This window comes from Pempheris klunzingeri, chromosome 12 (genome assembly GCF_042242105.1).
Source record: "Pempheris klunzingeri isolate RE-2024b chromosome 12, fPemKlu1.hap1, whole genome shotgun sequence".
Classification (NCBI taxonomy): domain Eukaryota; kingdom Metazoa; phylum Chordata; class Actinopteri; order Acropomatiformes; family Pempheridae; genus Pempheris; species Pempheris klunzingeri.
In genome coordinates, this window is record NC_092023.1 from 3,442,957 (window position 1) to 3,467,326 (window position 24,370).

The window sequence follows — 24,370 nt, forward strand, 5'->3', positions numbered from 1 at the left end:
CACACATATATATATATATATATATATATATATATACACACTGTGTGTCTGTAAATCCTAAACCTCTTTTCTTTTCATATACTCAGGAATGTCTAAATTGTTACCAGATATATGGTGTAGGTCATTAAATGCTTCCAAAAACTATGTCGATGTCTTTGGTTTGTTTCTACAGTTCATTGGGTCGGCTGTGCTTAAGCATAGCTGCCTGTTGTTTAGATTGTTCAGGCTGCCTCCGCTCCTCATTGTTTTGTTAATTATTCTTTTAAGAATCAGTTGCCTGGAAGACTTTCAATGGTTCAAAATGTCTCTGCTAAAAGGAGCTGCGCTTCCAGTGTGCAGGTAATTTTAGAGTTGCAACACATCTTTCATGATCATTCTCTGTATTCAGTTTCATGTTTGTATCTCAAGCTTTCCTCCTCTGCAATCGTAAAGTGGAAATGTGGCAAATCTGCTGTGAGTCACTTTGATTTTTATCATTTGCCAAAGTTTCATGACAAAACTTGCCTTAATACACACTGTTCATCCAATTACACAAACCCTTGGCTGGACCGTGTCTTTTCACAGAGGAGAAGCACCATGTTTTCAAAGTTTGAAAAAAGATTTAATAAAAGATGCGTTCAGTTTCTCCAGTAAACACAACATTTATGTTAATATTGCAACCCCCCTTGCATTCATAAAACATCCGGCAGACACAACTGACAGGATGTTGTGGCATGCTGGTGTTCACAACACCTTCACCACGATTATATTGCAGATAGTCTGTTGAATATAGTAACAGCAACACTTTGGTATGTGCACATGCTTCTACATGGAGCAATAAATTGTGTACATGTCTGACATTTGGACACACCTACTACTTAATGGACCAAAACATTTGTTGCCAGCATTTGAATTTATGGCTTCAGTTTGACATCAGTCAAGGACAAACAAAGACAGCCAAGATGTGTATCAGTATTCATATAAAAATACATCCTCCTTTTAAACTCCTACGTACCACTTTCAGTGGTATAATTCAAGTGCATGTGTACACATAAAACAAGCAGATGTCAAAATTCTGCTACAAAATTCTCCAAAGAAAACATGAAGACCAACTTTACAAAAACTAACACATTGCTGGTTGAATGTGTGTTAGTACACTAAGTGACCTGTGGACGTGTGTGCGATAGGCAGATGTCACTGCTTGCTCTTGTGTATGAGGTTTCCCACTCGTTGAAAGAATTTCTCCAGCTTATTTTCATGGTTTCCTCGTGCAGCATGAGTGGTGCTGTTTTCAGTGGCTGCCTCACCTTTAGGAAGGCTTCTGGGTTTGTCCTGACGATGAGGGTTTCCAAAGCTGTGTGCAGAGTACAAGGGGTGTTTCTTGTCATACGAGCAGAAAGGCTCATACCTGCTGTACAGGCGATTTTCAGCACCTGGATCTCTGCTCCAGCCCTCCATATCCAGCCCTCCATATCTTACGCTTTTGCCAGCAGCGGTGGGTATCTTCTGTGGACTTGTTTTGGGGAACAAGATCTGTGGGGGGTTTCGGTACTCCTCAGTTCTGAATCGAGGTTGTGAAGGTTTTAGATGGCCGTCCTCTAGCCTGATCTGCTCTGAGGTGTACCTGGCAGAGCTGGCTGCTCTCTGGTGAGCTTTTCTTCTAGCTGATAACCTCTCCTCATCCACAGTTGTTAGAGTGTCTGTACTGGCCCCTGAAGTCAGACTTGGTGTTTCCACTGTTCCGGACGAATCCTCTTTTTTCTCTGGTATGTTCAATAAGGATTTAATTTTCTTGGAGCTCTTCTTTAGAAAATGCTGAGAGCCAGCGCTATTGGATTTAGCTGTCAAATCCTTACCATTCACCTCCAGGACGGCTGCAGACGCAGCCCTGGACGGCGGCTGCTGCCAATTGGGAGTAGTGGGGTTCTTTGTGCCTGCGATACTCTTGACATCATAATGAGAGACGGATCTCTGATCCTCACTCAGATTTGATGCATATCCTCCATTCAGTGCATTGATCCCTACAGTGCTTCTATTTATTTGCATCCTGTCAAAAGCTTCATACATGTGGCCTGAATATTCGTGTGTGTACTCAGTGTTGGATCTTGGATCTGCCACACTATGTCTTTTGTGCCAACTGTCTGTCAGTATGTCAGGGCTTGCGATCATATGTCCACCTTTAGCTCTGCCTAAGCTAGCGTATGAAGACTGGTACGAATTTATACCTGGATCGTAGCTTGTGTTGTTCCGTCTGTCATCCAAAATATGCAAACTTTTCCTCTTGAAGAACTCCTCCTTACTCATTCTAGTTTCAGGTCCTGCAGTTGGACTCCACTGCATTGACGAGTAGTGCGAAGGAGTGTTTGGTGCAGCTGAGGCGCTAACACCAATGGAGGAGTTGTTCATGTGCCTGTTGGGCTCCACTTGCTCTGGTATGGTGGACCTGAAGACTAAGGAGGACCTCATTCTTCCCTGCATGAAGGAGCTGGCTTTGTCCAGTGGATCAAACTGATCTAAATACTCGCAGGAGTCGAATGGGACGTCAGGATTATTGAGGTAAGACTCGATCCTCAATGTGCGCATGAACGACTTAGATGTATTCTCCAGTGTCGGCATGTTCTGCTGCGCGGACAGAACCTGTCTGTCGATGCCGCTGTAAGACTGACGAATGTTTTGACCTCTGTACATTCTTGGCAAATAATTGTCCACGGGGTAGTTGTTTGTTCCATTTCCTGTTTCTTTAGAGATATTCCAGTTGCTCGCTCTGGGCCTGATGTTTTGTGGCAAACATCCATCTTGTCTCTCCCCAGCGTAGCTGTGCCTTTTCGAGTAGTTCATTGCCTCTGTGGACTGAAACTGGGGCATCTGGCTCTGAGCATCCGTTCCATTCTCAATCAAAGGCCCAAGCAAGCTAGTTTCCTCTTCAATGAGCCTCTCGCCATGGTTTCTCGAGTTTAGTTTCCTCTCACAGGTCTTCCTATAGACGGTGTCCAGTGTGTGGCGTAGATGGTCCCATCGCTCTATTTTTGGGGCAGAATGACAGTTTGGTAAACTCAGTAGTGCGTGCGGCCCGTTGCTTTGGGACGACCCCTCCTCAGGGGACAGCTCAGCCGGCACACTAGACCTGGCATAGAGAGTTCGAAACTCCTCATCGTAGGACTTCACCAGGTGTCCTGTGATGACCTGCACCATGCTCAGATTGATCTTCTCAAAGGACCAAGTGAAGCTGTGAACAAACACAAAAAACAACATTTGAATATTTGATAATTCATTGTGGAGAAAACAGCCTGATCTTAAAGATAGTGCTTCATGTGTTATCCAGTTGGAGCAAAGAACCACAGACACAAAAAAACAGAATTTTGTGTTAACATCTAAAGGCCCTACTGTCACATCATCTAGTTTTTCTCACATTCATGAACAAATTTAGTCAGAAAATGCTTGAAAAGGCTTCAGAGAAAAGGTTGATAGGCAGAATAAGTAGACAAAAAGATAATTGAAGCAGGCAAAAGTTGACTAAATACTAATCAAAGCTGCAGCCTGAGAGCAAGCTGCCATGCCCCACCCCCATCCTCCCGCTCCACATTTTACTTTCATGGAGCTAAGCATCAAAGATCAAGCTTCAGTCATCAAAGCTACACAAATAATTAACAATTACCTATGGGCACACACACATACATACTGATGAGCGCACCAAGTTTAATAGAACATAATTCGCTGCAGATTTGTTTTACTTATCCTCTGATATCGTAACAGTGGCCAGTCTTCTCCCTGAAACCTGCTTTCTCTGTCCCAGATTGAGCAGCTGATCTACACTGACACCCCCGGCAGAACAACAACAAATAGCAGCATCATGCACGTGATAAGATGAATCTGTTCCTACAGATCAGAGCAAACAGATGAAATAAACAAGCTTATGTTATTTGAATAGCCTGTTTTACACCTGATTGGGTAAACTGAAAACACTGGATTAAAGAAAATAATTTACCAAAGAAAAACATGGTTAATGTTGGAGAACAGGACAAAGTGAAAAGAGAGAGAAGCAGCCTGTTCACAGCATCAGTAAGAAATGATTACCTGAGCCTGTGGAGTGTGACAGTAAACGCAGCGCTTTGCTTTATGAATGCGGTTAGTTAATGCCTCGGCGCTCTCAGCTACAGCTCCTCTTGTGCCACAGTTTTATTTACCTGTATGAGCCATAAATTGCTGTGCGGCAGTCGACTAAAAGAAACTTCTGCCCCATTGCCCCATGAAACCTTGCTCCTGATCGACAGAGATAATCCTGACCTCTCACAGCGCGCACCCTCATGTTCTGTGAACAGAGCAGTGAAAGGGAAAAACAAGAAAATGTTTAGTACAGCTAAATATTACAGGAGAGGCCTTTGTCAACGAAAAAATGTTTTATTTAAGTCCCAGAGTTGTTGCTGTTGTTGTCGCTGCTGGCGTGTGATGTGCACTTGATGGGAACTTAAAGGGTGTGTTTGAATCTTTTGCATCTCTTTGCCAGATTAACAATTATGACTCCACCCAAAAAAAACCTGGTTTGAAATAACACTTCAAAACGGTGAAGCCCTAAAATATTCTAATAGATGGTTGCACCTTTGAATTGAGGGTCAGTCTTTAAAGGAATAATCAGGTATTTTGGGGGAATTCGCTGAAATGAGTTGTCTTGCAGAGAGCTAGGTAAGAAAATTGATACCACTCTTATGCTGCATTCAGGTGGAATCAGGCAAAACGACAGTCGGACAACACCCTCTGAACCTGAGAATTATTTTGTGTCATTATTATAATTATATGTTATTAGTAGCTTCACGTGTTTCCTCCTTGTGTGAGCGAACAATGAAGCATCTGGTAGTAAATTCTGTTGCAGAGGACAACTAAAAGGTTGTTTTCTGCTGGGTACACATTATTTTACCGTCCTACTCTTATCTACTAAAATGATAACTACCCTCTACAACGCAGCATTATACTTTACCAATAAATGCCCCCACCACACAGAAGCACCCTTTTCACACATACACCTACAGCCCTGTGCATTAACATCACTCCTGTGCATCTTTAAGCTGCTCTAACTACGTGAAATACTATATTTATCTTGTGTGCATCCTGTGCAGTTACTGTTGATTTTTACTCCTTAAAGACATGGAAGCGGTTCAACAGCTGGCATGGGCCTGTCCTGTGGTAACCTGACTACCAGCACTTCTAAAGCTCACTGAATAACATTGATATCTTGTCTTAATCTTAATAATAATAGTAATAATTAAGAGTATGAAATTGCAAGTTGTGGTTTTACAGGATGTTATGTGGTAATGTGACAGGTTCCCTCCAGCGGCTTCTTGTCTCCCGTCGCTAAGCTAACATTTCCTGGTGTCAGCCTCATATTCTCATACAGTCATGAGAGTGGCATCGATCTTCTCATCTAACGCACAGCTACTGAGGGAATAAGTGTTTTTCAAGAGGTCGAACTAACTTCCTTTAGTGTTTTAGATTGTCACCCTTTAGATATTTGTAAATATTAATAAAAAGCATTGATGAGCAGAAAATGTTCACTTAATTTGCTAAATACGTAGCTGTATTTACACAAGATCAATAAAAATCAATTGTATTTTCATACTTACTCTGAGTTGTTGAATTTTTACATCTTGATTTTCAGCCATCGTGAGGAAACTTTTCAAGTGAGAACCGTCCAAAAGCACGTAGACTGGGACTCCACGTATGGATGCATCAACAGCTTCTCTGAATATATCTACATCGGTGAAAACGTCCATCACGATGGCAATGACCTGCAAAGACGAGATGAATAAATCATGACCACAGTGGGTATAAATGCATTTAACCTATGAACGGCATATCATCATCAACGTCATCATCATTTTTGTACATGAACAGGAAGTTTGAGTGACGCAAATACCAAATAAACTGTATATGATTTCACTGAATCTGGTATCATTATTAATGCAACATTTATTGACCCCAAATCAGTTTCTGTCTCTCCTGGAAAATTTCCTGAGCATCCGGAGTAAAAGCTTTTTTTTTTCCTCAGTTAATTACTTTCACTTCAGGCTCAGTGAAGCTGAAGCTGTGATGGAAGTTCATCCTGATAATGTGCAGTTTGAAAATAGTGACCGTTACCGAAAAAGCATCACACTGTGTTCAATTAGCACGTAATGAGCTCCTTAATGAACTCACATCCAACTATACTCCGTGTGGTTCGTATTAACTTCTTTCCCTCTTTTCATTTCCTGCGTCCCTCAGGTGGTCCTCCAGTGAGTGTAGTCATTCTTCATCATGTATGCAACTTCTGACAAATGCGCACATTCAAATAAATATTATCCAAACCTCTAACCATGACATTTATCTGCATTTGATTTGGAGTGCTTTGCAATGCAGCGGGAGAGAGAAAAAAAGAAAAAAGGATGTCATTAGCTCTTTGTGAGCAGTATGACGAGGTTTCTCTTCGTGTAGGCCGGTTTAATTAAGAGCCAGTGTGGCAGTAACAAGGTCATAACATAGTGGAAGAGCACTAATTGTCTCTTATAATTCCCAAAGTCAGTTTATTTTGAGCGAAGGATATTAGTTTATTATGGTGTGATAATGCTGTATGTGGTTCCCACAAAGTCTCCTCATTAAAGCAAGTTGCAAAACCGGATTTTGACCTGAGACACGGTCTGTTGAGCTGCCTCGAGGGAGAAAGGTGCTCGTTACACACTTAAGAAAAGGCACATAATAACACAGTGGAGAAACTTTACATCTACGCTGCTCTATAATAAAGCCTCATAGCTCAGAGCGCCACACAGCACAGTTTTGTCCTTCCTTCTGTCTTTGCACGCTGTCGCAGGTAGTTCTGATTACCTGTTTTGCTTCTTGAATATTTTTCCGGATGACCTCTTTGATGGTGGGGTTGTTTTGCCTTGGCGGATGGAAAAGCAGGTCTATATTTGTCTGTAGTTTCTCATGCATGACCTCTGGCCATCCTAAGTCCAAATTTGGCGCGTCCACATCCGAGTGCATGGGCCAGTATGTCCCTGAGGACGACTGACTGTCTGATGGACCACTGATGTCCTCTTCGTGGTGTTGAGGTGGCGGCTGTTCTGCATTTTCAGCGATAAATTGAAGCTCTTTCTCTGAGAGGAAGCTCCCGATGCGTTCTTCCTTGAGGAACTCCTGGTATCTGTCTCTGCCCCCGGTCACCAGCTGATCAATCGCCAGACGATATGACTCCTTATAGTGTGGGTGGATGTAATCCTCTGATTGAAACTCGCCCCTCAAGGACGACAGCAGGGAAAACTCCGGGGTCTCCATCACTCTGCACTGTTTCAGTGTGACCTGTGATGGGTGAAGCAAATCAATGACACGATACAATGGATTAGAGAACAAACACTGTGGCTGAGTTAGAAATGCTGATTAAAGTGTAATACAGGTTATGTTTGTCTGGTCAGTGTGTGACACTCATGAGAAACAGCACAGAATGTCCTGATTAATGAGTAGCTAACTATCAGTAACACATTTAACGGCAGATAATGATGAAGTTACTTGAGAACAGACTGATAAATACTGATAAATGGCACAAAATCTATAAAAAAAAATCACTTCATTCAGAGTTACTCAGGCGCTACTTGCTAATTAGCAGCTGGTTGATTATTGCCTTACTTGCTCCTGAATGTGAGTCTCTTTGTAAGGAGCCCAGAGTTTGTTGACACTGGCACTGAAGTAAAGGAGCAAAAAAACCAGAGAAACGCAGGCTCAGTATTTCCTTTAACAGCAGCTCATTGTATGCAAGGACCTGTTTTTTCTACGGTTTAAAAGATGAGATCTGCTTCCAATGAGCCGCATCAGAAGAACTGACTCATAATTAACAGACGCTGAACCTGTCAGTGTTTACAGGGTGACTAACACTCGCACCTGTAGTGCACCTTAAAGTTAAGGTGGGATGAAAGAAAACCAGTAAAAATTTAATTCACTGCTTGTGTTTCAGTTTAGCGTTTTTTAGTAAGTGATCCTCCGTGTAAACATGCAGCTACAAGATGTTTCCGGACTTTCTGATCTATAAAGTTGACTTTTGAACTAAGTTTCATAAACAACCAGCCTCCTTTTGACAACCTAATAGGCAAAAGTTTTGAGATTTCATTTCACTTTCATTGTTTTTTACTTGATATTAAATGCGGTAAAAGCATTCTGTGACAGCTGACATTAGAACTCCTCTAAAACTGGATGAAAACAAACATGTATTACAGTCAGACAGCAGCAGGCGACCTTTTAAAGATTCACCCTTTTTATCATTTCAGAATGATCTGTCACAGTGGAGACATCTGAATGTCCAGAGAGCAGAAGAACAAGTTTGCTCTGATTTTAAAGCTCAGCATGGGAAAGTCTGCCGGTCAGAATGTGGCTTTCACTGCAAATGAATAACCTGGAGTCCGGCCGCCCTTTCTGCTTTGTTTTCAGGTAACACTCACAGGCTCGGCTCGTGTATTTACATTTTGAACTAAGTTTTGGAAGTCAAAGATCTTTTGAGTCACTGACTCTGCTGCTCCTCATTTAAATAGATATGGCAAACTGTAAAAGACACACTGAACAGGTGTTATTGCAGCACATTTAATCCTAACCTGCACTGCACAGCAAAACCCGGTTCAAACTGTATATTTATTTGCACATTTTATCCCAAACCTCCCACTGTTCAGGGAATTCATTTGAAAACTGAGGTGTCTGATATTGTTACAGAGCTGCTGCTTCTTGTTGAAAGCTTCTTAGAGGTTTCAAAAGCACAGCGAGCGACTCCCAACACCACATTGTCTTATGCTCAACAGCAGTCACTTACATTTAGATTGTGAACCTCCAGGAAATCCTCTTGACTGCTCCTAGAATATCCTTCTTAGATTTATGTGTGCTCAGCTAATGTTCAATATTTGGAGGAGCTACTGCCTGCCAGCTGGAAGAAACAAAGACAAGGAGCTGTCTGAACATGATAAGCACACTACAGATGGAGGGTGTGGATTCCAGTCTAAACATGCAAAACGGTCTGGCTCGAAACTCGCTCACAGGCAGCCGTGAACCTGTTTGAGACGTTTGGCCACTCCCCTCCTCCCTCCAGGGACAAGGTTCACTCTGACGGAAATCAAGATAATGACAGACATAAAGAGGCTTTGATGGATACTTCAGAAGTGGTTTGTTCGTCGCTGTGACAGCTCAGGCCACAACACGGGGGCTTATCAGTCAGTGTTTCATTTCTGTTTCAGACCCCCCCCAAAAAAAAGTGACACAATTGTAAAAGAGAGGATTTCCACATTCCCATACGTGTTAAATAAACTGACTCATCCGTCATCTTACTGAACATGTGGCGGGAACGTCAGGGCGGATCAGCTGTGGTGGCGACAGAGGACCCAGACATGTGGCATGAATAGATATTAGGGATTATGTGAGTTTTCCTCCATTTTCTTCCCCCTTTATTTTGTAAAATCTTGCTTTCATGAAGATGTAAAGGCAAGAAACACAAATACATTCTTGAATTTATTCCAGTGAGATGCGTCATTCTTCGCCTCTTGAGAAACTCATTATGTAACATCTGTATTCTTGTTGTTCAAAGCTGCAATCACTGTTTTCCCCCTGAACGCTGAAGGCACAAACAGGGTCAGTGTGACTGTAAATGAATCCTCAGGACACGTTTGTTGTTTCTGAATATCTATTTTGACGTCGCTGCTGTTTGTCAAACTCACGCTTATTGTACATTCATAGCTTTGTGAATATATTTCAGCAAAGTTTAATTCGTTTTAGATGGATTCAGTTGTTGGTTTTGTAACTTTTTGTCGCCATTTGAGGTGTTTTCACTGCTGACACCAGCGCTGCACACATGCATCCATTAAACTGTGTGAGTGCAATCACATTCTTTTGGAAAGAGCCCTTCAGGAAAAAGCACAATCTACATCTTATCAGTGTTTTTTTTTTTTTAGTTCTTTTCATTCAGAAAATACACAAGACATTCATCTTCAACTTCCTCCACATCTTAAAGCTTTTCTTTTTGTGGAAGCTTTCAATATAATGTTTGATATATTTTTATTTTTTATCTTATCTTTATACTTTTAATTATTTTATGTGCTTTTATCCATTTTTAACTGCCTTGTCTAGTTTGTAACGTTGATTTAAAAAAAAAGTGCTATATAAATAAAGTTATTATTTTTCACACTGACATAGATGTTAAACACGATAACCTTCCCAAATCCACCTGAAATGTTTCTTTTCTGACAAAAACTGAAAGCGTCACATTCATTAATTTAGTGTCTTTGTTCAAAATAATTAAGAGATCAGGTTTTTAATGAATAAACACATTCATTTTATTAGGATTTTTGCTAAAGGCAAAGTTGTGGGTGGGCTGAATGTGAGTTTTCTATCAGACATTAGTTTTTGGTTTTCTTTTTTCTTAATTTATAGTTTTCTGAGTGTGTGCTTTTCTCAATTCAGCTCTTGAAATTAAATGTTACTGCTTCAGAAGTGTTAATCTGCCACCAAAGCTCCCTGTGAGGCACCGGTGTGACAGTACGAGTGCTTTAACCTTTGAGTTTGGATATCATCGAGCTTCACTGAGGCTCCACAATCAGCCCCAAAGCATTTCTCAGGTCATGTTTAAACTTTTTAATCAAGAGCTGCACTGGTCTGACGCCGTCCCACGATGAAGGATGCATGGAAACCAGTCAAGTTTGGGTTATCTGTGATAAATACCAATGGATCGATCAGTTTTCTAATCTGCTCTAACACCTGCAGAAGCAGCAGAGCAAAACAGATTTGGCACAGGAGGCTTAAAAACATAATCCACGGTGGTCTGTGGTTGCTGTGCCTTCATCATTCTCCTAGTGTATGGATGATGTGCTATATATAATGTTCGTTTGTTAATTGTTGTAATTTTCTGGATCATCACATGCATTTAGGTTCCCGTGGCAACACACACAGCACGGCTTTGTTCTGTGACATTACTAGCGGCTCTACGAGTTTTATATCTATATAAATATATATATCATGTGTTCCCTCGGCTGAAAATCTGTATCGCTCATAGAGAATATCACCACTGATTTAAACCAAAACTCTGAACTTCCTCTGGAGCAGGTTACGATGCACCATGAGCTCTCATGGAAATCTAGCAGGCTAATAAAAAAGAGCCACCTTGTGATCTTTAGGCTCGACAGACCCCTTTAACCCTTCGTAGTTCACCCCACCGTCTGACCTCGGGCCTGGTCATGCACATACACACTGACCTGGTGGTTAGAAAGACGCTCTCCCAGTCTGCAGCTTCAGGTTGAGAAAGAGACAAAATCATCAGCTTATTCATTCAGAATACTCAAAGGGATAGTTTGGCATTTTTGGGAAACACATTTTTTGCTTTCTTGGCTGGATTTACATCAGAAGGTTGATACCACTCATCTGTGTGTGCTTTATATGAAGCTACTTTTGGTTTCGGTCAGCACGAAGACCGAAAACAAAAGGTAACAAAATCCTACAAACACCTCAAACACTCATTAACATCTTTTATTACATTTAATCTGTACAAGTGTAAAGAAGCAAAGCTCGCTGTTTCCCACAGTTTCCAGTTAAACCTCTGCTGACCGTGGGAGTGGTATCCACCGTCAATCTTCCCTACAAGAAAGCCAATAATGTATTTCCCAAGATGTCAAGCTGTTCCTTAATAAAACTCTAATATCGTGTTTTTAAACTCATTGATTAGCCTCTGAGGAGATATCAGGAACATAAACAGTCTGCTCCAGATTTGCCAAAAGACTCCTAATAGATTATTAATTTACTTAGATTTGTTTCTTCAAGCTCATGTCCGTTTTTCTTCTTCCTTTTATCAGTATTAAAATCTGCAACAACCTCCACAACTTCATTTGCTGAATGTCAACAATATATGACATGTCTTTTCCTGGCAGTTTCTTTAGTATCGTATGGATACTGTTGAGACTGTTGAGTCAGGAAATTAAATCCGCCTCCATTGTCACATTATAATTAAAGCAAAAATACTTTACTGAGATATAATGAACTTGCAAAAGCAGATATTTGCTGTGATCTGATTACATTATTATGTCCTGCCCACTATCCTCTGAATTACTAATTTATGGACAAGGATTCACAGAAACCAATCATGACATTCAATCATACAGCGCGTGACCATGTAGAAACTTTATTAAACCCTCATTATGATGAAAACACCTCTGGTAGTTCCACGCTGCCTCACCTGAAAGGAGCCATGAAGAAAACAAGATATCTGGGCCATTGTTCAGCTGCGTCTTGAATCTGGGTGTGTGTAGATTAAGTAACGTATGTACTAAGTCACAGGGAGTTTCTTTTCCTACAGCGGCCTTCCCATGAGTCACCTTTTGTGACATCCAATCTCCTCTGCGTGTAGTCGTCACGTTCGGGTCCTCGGGCTGTTCTCAGCTCCTGCTGGCAAGTCTGAGCAAGTAACATCCTGCTGTAACGCTGCTGGGAAACCTGTCATTTAGTAAACCCCAAATACTGAGGATCAGACTTTTGTGTTCTTTTTTGTGTTCTTTCTTTTTAAGCCGCAAAACAAATATTTTGGAAGGTCTTCCTGTGAGAAATATCTTGGCAACAGACTGAGTAGACACCGAATTATGTATATTTCATTAGTCTGTTCATCATAAATCACACCTTCATCAAGCATAATTTAAATCAGCACTCTGGTTGATGATGATAATGATTTTTAAAATGTAAGAGACATAATAGCATGTTCCCAATAAAGGTGACATCAAAGATGCCTGCTTATGTAAATTATAGGTTATAACTGTAAATGCTGGCTATGGATCCCACCGCCGATCATTTTATCACACGCTGATCGATGACGCCTCGTCGGTGGTTTGTTTGATGAGGAGGATTTGGTTGTGTGCAACAAGGAAGTAATAAATATAAGGAAGCAACCACAACCAGATGCTACTGCCCTGCAAACTGCAGCTTATCTCTTCCCCAAATAAGAGTACATAAAGAAATAAGAGCAAACAGAGGTCAGGTGAGCAGGTGTGTTGTCTCTCTATATGGACCCAGAACACACCTGTCACTTCCAGCAGATTCATGAATACATTTGGAAAAACATGTTTGTATTTTCAGCTCAAAATTGCTTTGATAAACAAACATGCAGTGGCTGCTGCTACTTTCCTGTTTAATTATTGTAGTAATTCCACAACAGTGAAAGTCTAAAAGCCTCCACACCAGGAAGAAACAGATTACTTAACTACAACTTAATTACTGGCCAACAACAGCTTAACAGCTTAATGTGCGGCTTTGGTTCCTTCAGATCCAACATGATATTTGTGTAACACACAAAAACACAAACAATCTAATCGAAACGGAGGCAGAAGTAGACGAGCAACTCCTGTGTTCTGTGAGGTTAAATGACTGTTTTTGTAAATGGAGCACGGCGCCTTTGAAGAGAACAGCATCACAGCTGTTTATGCCGAGACAAAAAGGAAATTACAGGTCTATCTGTGTGAGGTTCCTTTCTGTGATGCTATGAGACAATTAGAAATAACAACCTGAGTCCGTCAGTGGAAAAAACAAACACTTTCTGTGGACGTACTTTGATGAGTTTGCGGCTCCATTCATTTGGAATCCAAAATATGTTGGAATAATATTTAAATACTAAAGTTATCCTTTAAAAGTAAGGTTTTTTTGGGAAATACGTCTCCTCGTGTTTTTCATGAGTCTTGCTGTTTCCACACACTTAGATCTACGCTTTAATAGCTAAGCTTTCAGCACACATGAAACAACAATGGAAAGGGAAGGTAGAGGTAATCAATCCCTTTCCAATCACTGGCAGCACTCAGAGCTCCTCTGTGCACCCTGACACTAGAGGCTTTTTGAGTACTGAATGAGGCCCTGTGGCACAGATTGGAGCCATATTTGCAATAAATTACAAAAACAGGGTAGAACATGTTCATATTTAGAAACGACTTGGCAGCAGGAGATACTTCTGATTCACTGAGCTCATCGAACCCTTTGGCTCAGCTGTTAGCCAGAAGGCTAACGTCATGCTAGCAAGATGATTGATTAACAGTAAACATTAACAGTATAGTATGAACGTCCTGCAGCTTGTTACAGTCTGTGGTGCTCAGAGGATGAGGACCTGATGGAGGACGAAGAGGGTTTGACTGTGTCCCTGTTGCTATGGTTACTTATTACATGGAGCCAGCACGCTAATTAAAAAAATAAAACTACTTAGTAGGTTCCACATCACATTTTAATGGATAACCTGCAGCCAATCAGAATCAAGTGTTCACTCAAATCACAGAATAAAAAACGTTAATAAACGAGCTTTAAACGTGCCAAATTCTTTTACCTGTCAGGTGAGATGTTTCCCCTGTTTCCACCGTTTGTGCTAAGCTAAGCTAAGCTAAGCTAACTATAGCTGCATATTTACTGCACAGACATCAATCTTCTCATGTAACTTTCAGCAAGAGATCAAATAAGCATATTTCCTCAACACAAAACAAGGATGATACTGAAGCATAAATCTTCATATCCAGATAAATAAATCATAAACAACATGTAACGTCTGTGCATCACCTGTTTCAATCATTAAAAAACATATAATATAGGACATTTTTACTAAATGAAAAGTTCTTTCATGAAGCATCTTTTTCTCTCAAGTACATTTTGGAATTAAAAAGAAGTGACGCTTTTTATAAAAAGACCTTTTTTATTCAGTCTGTATTCTTATCTGTTCATTTTGTTTTACTCTAGCAGCAGAGTAACAACTGTACGGCAGTCGTTTATTGGGGTAAGCTCGCTTTCAAACTGCCAACTAATCCTGGCAGACGACATCGTTCTCCAGCTGAGAGCAATTGTTAGAGAGCAGAACATCAAAGCGCCTCATTGACACTCAGCTGAAGATGATCCACCTTCATGTGGCTCCGCGAACGCCCACAGGTTTTGTCTATGCATTTATTCTCACATCTAATTCTCAATTCTGCATCAAAGTTCTTGTCACTTTTAAGGGGTTCAGTTGTTTGTCTCTCTCTCTGTCACCTCTGAGCCGCGTCCTGTCTGAAGTTTCTTCCTGTTAAAGGGGAGTTTTTCTACGTCTTTGTCACCTGATTCTTGCTCATGTGGGGATTCTTGAATCCTTGAATTCTTGGGAAGAGTTTGGTCTACACCTGCTCCTTTATGGAAAGTGTCTTGAGATCACATTTGTTGTAAACCGGAGCTATACAGATTCAAACTGGCTGATTGATTGATTGAGTGATTGTCTGAATTAAAATCAGAGCAGCAGTAGTCTCTATCACTGCACAGCCCCCCCGCCACGTGTGTCCTCTCGTTCAAGATCAGCATCTTCGGATTCATGAGGATTGTTTGCAAACACAATGACGGAGTAGCACAACATGTTGTGTATGACAGCTTCTTCTGCGTTGAGGGACTTTGAGCTGCAGCACGCTGGAGACGGAGGTGGAGGTGCAATATTAATGCAGGACCAGCCTGCAAAACACTGATGGCCACTCAGATAGCAATTAAAGAGCCCAGTTAGATTAGTTTGTTCATGTCTACTGTGATAAAAGTTTTGGAATCTGCCTTTAAACTCATGGATCTGTTTCTTGAACTGGGTTTTTGAGGATCATGTTTCACCAACGCAGCCCTTTGTATCTTTATTTTCTAAATTGTAGAACTGTGTGAACGCCTGCAGAGGAAACACACTGTGGGACCTCAAAGGCATTCATGGTGCTGTTTGCACAAAAGGTGACACAGGTAGTTGTGTGAAGACTGAAAAGAAAGAGTTTCTGTGTCAGGGAGGCGGTGACGTAGACACAAGACACACACTTTGTTTCATGAACAACAAGGCTTCACATGTCCTGTATATATATATATATGTTGTTATACCACTGCTTTTTAAATATAAGCATATTGAGTTTCTTTGTAATTAAATGTGCTCTATAACTGAAGCTGCCATGCCTTACTGACGTGCTCCCCCTAAATCCATGCAAGCGCTTCAACCAGCCACAAGAGCCCTCACTGGATTCCCACATGCTGACAGCGATCACAGTGCTCTTTAAAATGCACGACCAAGACACGTCCTTGATATCTTTCTGCTTGAGAAATAGATCCTCATAGATGTTGTTTTCAACATAAATATGTATTGCTGCCGTGCCTCGATATCACCCAGCAGTGAGAAAACACCATCCTCTCTGTTTTTCTCCGACTCCATCAAACAGTAAACGTGTGTGAAAAACACACCGTTTAGATTTGGGTCCCTTTATGATGCCATGAGGCGATCTGTTGATCATGTGACCTTCTCTTCGGCAGGCCGGCGGCAGCTTCTTGAAACACGGAGATGTCGAAGGTGAGAGTGAAGCAGCAGATTGTTTCTGTTCCTCTAAATCAGAGTGTGAAGACAGGCTGAAAACAGCTGCAGCCACGTCTGCTGCGAGGAGAGTAAAGTGTTTTTGGAACATTACACCACATGAAAGTGTTTCATCACACCTCCGAACACAAAAATGAACTTTAAAAATGAGTAAAACTGAGTAAAAACTGAGTAAAACCAGTAAGTTAATATTCCTACAGGTGGGAAGGTCTATAGTGTGTGTGTGTGTGTGTGTGTGTGTGCTAGTTAGTCAGTGTGTTAGTGTGTAGTGGAGGTCTATAGTGTGTGTGTGTGCTAGTTAGTCAGTGTGTCAGTGTGTAGTGGAGGTCTATAGTGTGTGTGTGTGTGTGTGTGTGTGTGTGTGTGTGTTAGTGTGTAGTGGAGGTCTATGGAGGCCACAATGAGGACAATAAGCAGAAACACTACTGGAGGCTCTGTGGAAATATTTCTGTTCTATCAAATCACTTCTGGAAGGTTCACAGATATTTAGTTTATGTTTCTACTTCACTGTTGTTCTGGATCGACATGTTTTGTGTCTGTTTTTATCCAAATTTGATGAAAAAATGTCAGATTTTTGGGGTATTTGTGGATTTTGTGCAGCATTTGAAGATAAATGTTAAGAAAATTCCATCACAATAGACAGAAAATACCAACGTGGGCACAGACGGACCATTTCAATAGAGTTCAGAGGGTTTGAATGTCTGACTGTGGAGTGAAAGCTGAACTCAGAGAACTAAAATAATAACGGACAGGGAGTAATCTGTGGCTCCGCTAACCTCTGCACTGTGCACACAATGAACTCAAACAAAGTGAAAGCAAACCAACTGCAGGTTAAATCCAATCATTTCATGTGTGCTAATGCATTTCTGCAAGTCTCAAAACAATTCAGTGTCAATCAAGTGTTGAACCACTTCAGGGAATCCAAGTGAAGCAGTTTGAAAACAAATCAAAGATGTACTTTTGTCTTGTTTCGTCTGTGTAATCATGAATTCTTCATCTCTGAAGCATGAGATGACGTCTCTTTGGATTTAATTTACTTGGTGAAAACATGGCAACACTTTCACAGCTTTATTTTCTTAGACACGGTTTCTTCACAGAACTTGATGTGTGACGCGATTGAGCCTGTGAGTTCGTCAGCGTCCTGCTCACCACTTAATCAAGCTGATGTCTAATTTCCTGTCTCTCTTTAAATGGACAGAACTGAATTTCATGAATCCATTGTTCATTTTCATTTCCTTGTTTGAAAATTGATCACGGCTCTTATTTAATAGCACGTTCCTTAATGAAAACCCAACGATGTTGAGTATCTGCCCTTTGCTTAGAGACAGCGATGTAGGTTTATTTATGCGACGGAAAAGCTGGTGTGTTGCCATAGCGCTGAAAACTGAACCCACATATTCATCTCATGTTTTTCATTTATAAAGCTCTTCTGAAAACTGCCTCACAACTCATATTTGACTCTAAAAACTACAGCACATGATCCAGTGACTACATGTTGGGTGCCTTTTAAATAAAATGATCTGTAGTCTGGTAATAAAAACAATCAGAATCAGCATTACACTTCTTACTGGTTACCAACAGATATTTACAAAATACAGATTATTTCATGCTCTGTTAAGGTTTTGCAGATTTTGCAGATTTCTTGTCTTGAAAGTCAAGTTGAACTGATTTTGCACACATGCAGCACTTTTTCCAATCCGTCACCATCTTTGTTTCTGTTCCAACCTGCAGGGGGAAAAAACATCACCGATCCCTGGACGAGATGAAAAAAATGTATTTCCAACTGAACTAATACACAAACCAAAGAAAGTTCAAAGGATGAAATCAGCTATAATGAGAACAATAAATTGATTTCTGTAGCAAAAGCTTGTAATGTTCACACAGCACAAGCTTAATGTCCACATGTCAAGTAAGATCCTCGCAGTTATAAATAAAAATGAATGAATGAAATGTGCTTTTCTGTCTTTTACATGTATTTTTGAGGGAGCGTATATACGGTATATTTTTCTCAATTTGTGGCTGTCGTTTCTCTGGATGAAATCGGCCGACTATTGATATTTTTGGACATGTGTTTTGATGAAATGATGTATAGTAGCCCAGTAAAAGCCTGTGATTGAATGCTGGCTTGGTGAGGGTCAGAGATAATGCACTCTGCTGGGAGGTTCGGTGTCACGCTGCATCCCATGAAAATGTTCTGTAGGGAGTCGGGACATATGGGGCAGTCCTGAGGATAATAAAGCTCCCAAAACACCCGATAAAAAAAATGATGGATCATCTGAAGCATTTTATGTTCTAAGCTTTCACAGACACAAACAAGTTTTGCTTATTATGCAATAAGTGGCATTGGAGTTGTGGCCATTTATAACGTAGTCTTTAGAGTCAAAAAGAAAATACGATCCCCTGTTTTTCGTTTATAAAGCTTCAAAGCTACCTCATAACTCATAAAACACTTTTAAATGAAATATCCTGAGTCTTACATTCTTATCTCCTGATATCTTCTGTTGATTCTTATAATTGTTTCATGTAAGTGTGTCTTTTTCATTCTGTGTAATTGTGTTTTTGTGATTGTTGCTCGTCTTAGAAAAGAGATCTTAATCTCAATGAGAGTGACTGATTAAATAAAGACTAAATAAAAAATAAAATAAATATTTTTAGACACATTTTAAATGAGGAACATGATTAATTAACATTAAATAGTCAAGAGAGGAGACAGATTTTACTCCGTTACCTTACGCAGCATCAGAAAATGGCTGAGCTGAGCTACTCAGCATCTAAAGAGTTTGGAAAGTGTTTTTATCGCTGTAAGACCAAAAATATAAGATCAAGAGTGTAAAAAATGAAAGTCCTCACCTTAAAAGTCTTTTCTCTTTAAACGTAAAACTGTTAATTTCCTTTAATCACCAGCTGGCTTTGTAGCTTTAGCCTCAATATCATGAATGTAGTCATCATTTTGTTTTCTTTGTTTTGTGATTTTGCAGGTTTTACAGATTTCTTGTTGAACAAGAAGAAGCCTGCCTCCTGCCTCCTGCACGCTTGTTCAAACCTTACGGTTAATCTGCAACCGTCATGATTGTAGTTGCTCGCAGCGTGACCATATTTTTATTTTGTAGATGCACCATAAAGGTTTCCATTAGGATGGAGGAGAAGTATCTCAGCACTTAGCACACCTACAGAGGTCACCTTTTAACACCATGGAGTTCACGAACGCAGCATTTCATTACCGGATATCTTACAAAGGAAGGAGTTTAACCTTCTGGAGCTCTTTAGAAAAGAAGCTGGAGAAGAGGCTCCCCCTTCAGCAGGACAACTAATCTTAGCATCCTTACCTGTGACTCACCGCCTAGCAACAGCGTTGACGATAAACAGCTGCAATCAAGCCGGACAGTTTCCGGCATCCATCCAAGAATTCACAGGAAGTGTCAGAAATATTCCTGTGAGATTCACTGCAGCAATAAACCTGCTTTCCAAGTCAGCGTGAGTTTGTCAGTTGTACTTTTCATTTGTTTGAACATGTCGCTGTTATAATTTAGGAGAGAATCAGAGAACGATTTTAGCCTTGGAGCTCATATTTAATGAATAACTTCAGCTTACATAGACATTTTTTGTTAAAGGCACCTTCATTTGTAAATGATACGATTCCTAAATTTAAGAAATGGAAAGACTGAACTTATAGACCAATAAACAGGGAGAAAAATCTCAAAACTCTCTTATAACCTTTTTTATTGATTTATTTATTGTCCTAATGTGGGAATGTGTGTGTTTCTGGCACTGGATTCTATCCTTCTGTCCTTTTTATGTCGGCTTTAAATAGCACATTGTAACTGCTTGTTTTTTATGTGATATAGTCTACAACAATAACAATAATAATAATATTAAGAGGAAGAAGAAGAATATAATCCAACAAGTCGGACACAAATCTGCACATGCTGCGCGGTGATCGCATCTGAAACGAGCCTGTTGACACACATGTAGACCAGTCAGTGTTGAATTTATGCACATTTATGTTTTAATGTTGAATCTGGTATTAATCAGTGGGACAGAACATGACAAACTTCTATGTAAGAGCTGAAATCAAGTATAATATTATAATGTGGGGAAATCCAGGACATTTTATTTTACAGATATTTGTCTGACAAACCGGACGAATGGCCACCGCAGCTGTGTGAGAATGGAAAGGCTGTAGCATCAGTGTTACATCATTATTAGCAGAGTCAGAGCTTCCCAGTAATAGACCTTTTACATCTCAGACATTTTGACTCGTCACAGCAGGAACAGCACAGATGAAGCAACGAGTTGATGGCTCGGTTACATTAAGCGTCCCAGTGGGGCATAACACTGCACAATACCAAGACTCATCTAAGCAAAGTCGTTTTTAATGTTTTCAGATACACAAAAGCCTTTCCTTCAATGACTCGCCTAAAGAATTTGTTCCCAAACCATCAGAAAATAATAGATTACACTACATTTACCGTTTTAATACACCAATAAATCTAAATTCTGACATCTCAGGCAGCCACCTCAGATTTCTTCACTTCAGCAGGGGAGGTAATATGTTCCTGAACGGGGTGATTAGCTGGTGCAGACTAAACATAATTGCTGTATATAATATCAAAGTGTGTGGATACCTTGTGGGTGGAATTTAAATCTACTAGCCCTTGATCTGCAGAAAACTGACACAAGAAAAGACGACATAAACATCCAGTTATGAAAATGTAAAGTCTAATGCAATTCGATACAGCAGCCAAGCACTGAACCCAAACTTGGTGAGTTTGTTTAACTTTATGGTTATTTTTTGGGTTATTGCATTTGAGTTCAAGTACCTGAACCTTTTCAATAAAACTCTACTGACTTTAAATGGAACTAAATGGGAGAAATGACATAAAAGTCCAATAAAAGAATAAGTGCATTCATTATTAAATTCAAAAGTTCTACTTGCAGCTACAATGTTCAGGAAATCAATTTTTCCACAGCTGGGATATGAAAACGACTGAAATGGGACACAAATTGAGGATTTATTTGATTATCCTAAATATAGAGAATAAGAGATGCACATTTTTATTAGATTCCAGAGTAAATACGGAGGATAAATGTCTTATTCTCGACGTCTGTATTAATTCTGCCTCCCAGCAACAAGTGTTGCTGCACAGCTGTGCTGAAGACCGAAGCTGAGTCTATCTACGTGGTTTACATTCAGATTATGTCATCAGATGCTGCACATTTCAACAATGGGTGATGACATTGACATAACGGTGCTGTGAGTGCCTCTTTGTTCACAGCGTTGTTATTATAGTTTGTTGCATGTATCAAAAGAAGGCTGTTTCTGCACACGTCTTTGTAGACGTGGCAACAATCATTATTTTGTGGTTATGAGCACATTTATTTTTCTGGTTTTTGCTTTTGTTTTATTTGGCTGAACTATAGAAACCTTCACACCACCATTTGGTTAAAAAAAACCTAAATCAAAAACCTATTTATCAAGCACTTAAAAGTCACTTAGTCATTTAATTTTGGCTCATGACCACAGGGTCAATACTTTGCTGGTTTAACTGACTATGACAAATGTTTTAACTAAATTAGCATTTTATTACTACAAAGTCCTCAAACTTCAAATCCATCCACAAGAGCTCTGACCCAAACCAAAAGGAGAGTCCACATGACCCCAGCTCTTAAATCTCTGTACTGGTTTGCCACAGTAAGTCACACAGTTGTTTTGTAACTTATTTATAAATCTCTGCATGGAGTAACAGGCTCTAAATATATGTCTGATCTGCATGAACAACACACCTCTGCAAGATCTCTCAGATCACAGCAAAGCCTGAACAATGAGAGGTGGCTTGTAGTCATTATGCAGCGCGCCGCTGGAGCCGACTGCCCACTGATCAGCTTTTAAAAATGCAAACCACAGATCTAACTTAAATCTCACATTAAATCCATCATCTTTTTTATCTTTCTCTATTATTTCTTAAATGAGTCTTGTATTTTTAATTTGTGTTATTGTTATATGCTGTTATGCATGTTATGTTATAGCATCATACTTTACTTCTCTGTGCAGCACCTTGAATGTACCCATGTATGAACCGCTTTATAGATAAAACTGCTTTTCCTCGCCTTAAACAATATAAAATGAGACATTTTGCAATAAGAAGTGTCACAAAATGTAATAATTTAAATAGATTAAACACAAAAAGTTACATCGTAGGCAAATTTTACATGATAAATTATTAAATTACACTGTCGTTACATTAGTTTCCACATAAAAATATATGATTACTTAAACAACTGATCAAACAAAGATTATATTTAATGCAATGGATCCACTATAGTACTAGTAGTATAATGCTAAAGTAAGCTATGCTGTTGTAAACTACATCCGGAGACCATTAGTTTGAATGATATCGTGCTCACACAAGATTGGCATTGATGGATGGAGCTGCTCCATCTCACTGAGGGTAAAGTGGCACCGAATCAAACACATTGGCAGGGTGCAGCAGCAGGACAATGAGACCTGTTTGCCAAGTGGATCTGACACCACAAGGCGCTTTTGTGCTCCGTGGTCGGACTCGCTCGCAGCTCCTGATACGAATCTTGTCAGGATTTCACCTTGAATTAAGATGAAAGCATTGAGATGATAAAAGCGGAACAAAATGTGCTGCATATTGTGGGAGCATGATAGGTTGGCTATGCCATTATTCTCTTCTTCTCTCTTTTGTTAAAGTGGGTGTGCATAACATTCAAGACACTAATGCACGCAAAGAAAGGGAAACTGAACATATAGGCACGAAACAATTTACTGAAGGAATCATGTCCTGAACTTTCTGTACTTCAAATACTGATAAAATATCCTTTTGTGGTCTGATGAATGAAACCTCGTGTCACTGAAGCGTCAGCATCTTTAAAAGGAATCACATGCACAGTGGCTTCACACGTTCATTTTAAACTACTCAAAGAGTGCGTTTTCAAATAAAAGTTCTCATTCATGGCTAAAATTATTCATGGGATTCAGTGTGTTTGGGGCATTTGCAGTTATTTTTTTGAAAGTTTTTTTTATATCACCTCTTCAGACCCTCTGCACTAAAGGCCTGCAGCAGTGTTTATTGACATGTTTCATGTTTAGAACTCGGCCCATAATGTTACTATAATGTATTTTGTTCAATATAGAAAATTGCAGTAATACGTTGTCCCTCCAGGCAGTAGAATATTTCAAGGAAAATATATTGTATTTTGCAATCAACTGCATAAACAGATTCAGACACAGTTCAGGCATATGTTTTTAAAGGCACATGTTTTTACAGATCACCAAAAGCTACAGAGAATAAAAGCAACATGAAGCAGGCTGTGTAATTTTTATAAGAATATTTTTATAAATCTGTCCACAGACTCAATCCTCGTCTGATGTTCTTCTGATTTAAATCAGGTGGACAAGGCTTTTCTGTGCCTCCAGACTTTGTTTGGTTTTCCCCATTATCAAACAAATGCTGTACTCTTTTTTTGATGATTTGAAGCATTTACTGTCAAGCTGAATTCATTTCTTCTAACCAGTCTCTCCTGTGTGCAAGAGAGAACGAGTTTGATGTTAAATTATTGACTTAAGACTTCAGGTTTTGGTTCACGCCAAAAAAGTTTGTTAATGTAGCTGCTGGGTGAAACTTCAGTCTTCTTCTCTACTCTGCAGCGCCACATCTAGCAGTTTGCTTTAAGGTCTGGTCCCTTTCACTCAACGAGGACATTGTCTCCTCCCTGGATATAGAAACAATCTTGTGCTGCGCCCTTAAAAAGCATTTGACTCCAATTATCTACCAAATCCTTGACAGCACTCAGTCAAGCCTTCTCACCATCAGAAATGGTGTGCCACAGGGGTCTATCCTTGGTCCTCAGTTGTTCACATTATACATGAAGAAAATTCTTCCAAATCAATACTTTAATGCCCATATTTTGCTGATGACTACATTTTATATGCCTCAGGTTATAGCTCAGGCCCTAACTGCATTTTATGCTTTCCAAGTTGCAATTCTTAATCGTAGCCTAGTTTTAAATGTAGGAACA

The 24,370-nt window shown here is 39.9% G+C and overlaps 1 protein-coding gene across 1 annotated transcript; it reads right to left on the minus strand.

Moving 5' to 3' along the window:
• Positions 1-579: 579 nt before the first annotated feature.
• fam83b (family with sequence similarity 83 member B) lies at positions 580-7,278 on the minus strand. Its single transcript, XM_070841070.1, has 4 exons — positions 6,829-7,278; positions 5,595-5,759; positions 4,164-4,288; positions 580-3,205 (listed from the first exon to the last, which is right to left on the minus strand). The coding sequence occupies exons 1-4, from the start codon at positions 7,276-7,278 to the stop codon at positions 1,174-1,176; spliced, it is 2,772 nt and encodes a 923-aa protein (XP_070697171.1). The 3' UTR covers positions 580-1,173.
• Between the last annotated feature and the right edge of the window lie 17,092 nt (positions 7,279-24,370).

Bases quoted from the DNA above. Each gene is read 5' to 3' on its own strand.
- fam83b (XM_070841070.1), bottom strand. From the start codon at position 7,278: ATGGAGACCCCGGAGTTTTCCCTGCTGTCGTCCTTGAGGGGCGAGTTT. The intron at 5,760-6,828 runs GTAATCAGAACT...TCGTCTTTGCAG, and splicing joins ATATTCAAGAAGCAAAACAG to GTCATTGCCATCGTGATGGA. The intron at 4,289-5,594 runs GTAAGTATGAAA...CTCTGTTCACAG, and splicing joins TAAAAATTCAACAACTCAGA to AACATGAGGGTGCGCGCTGT.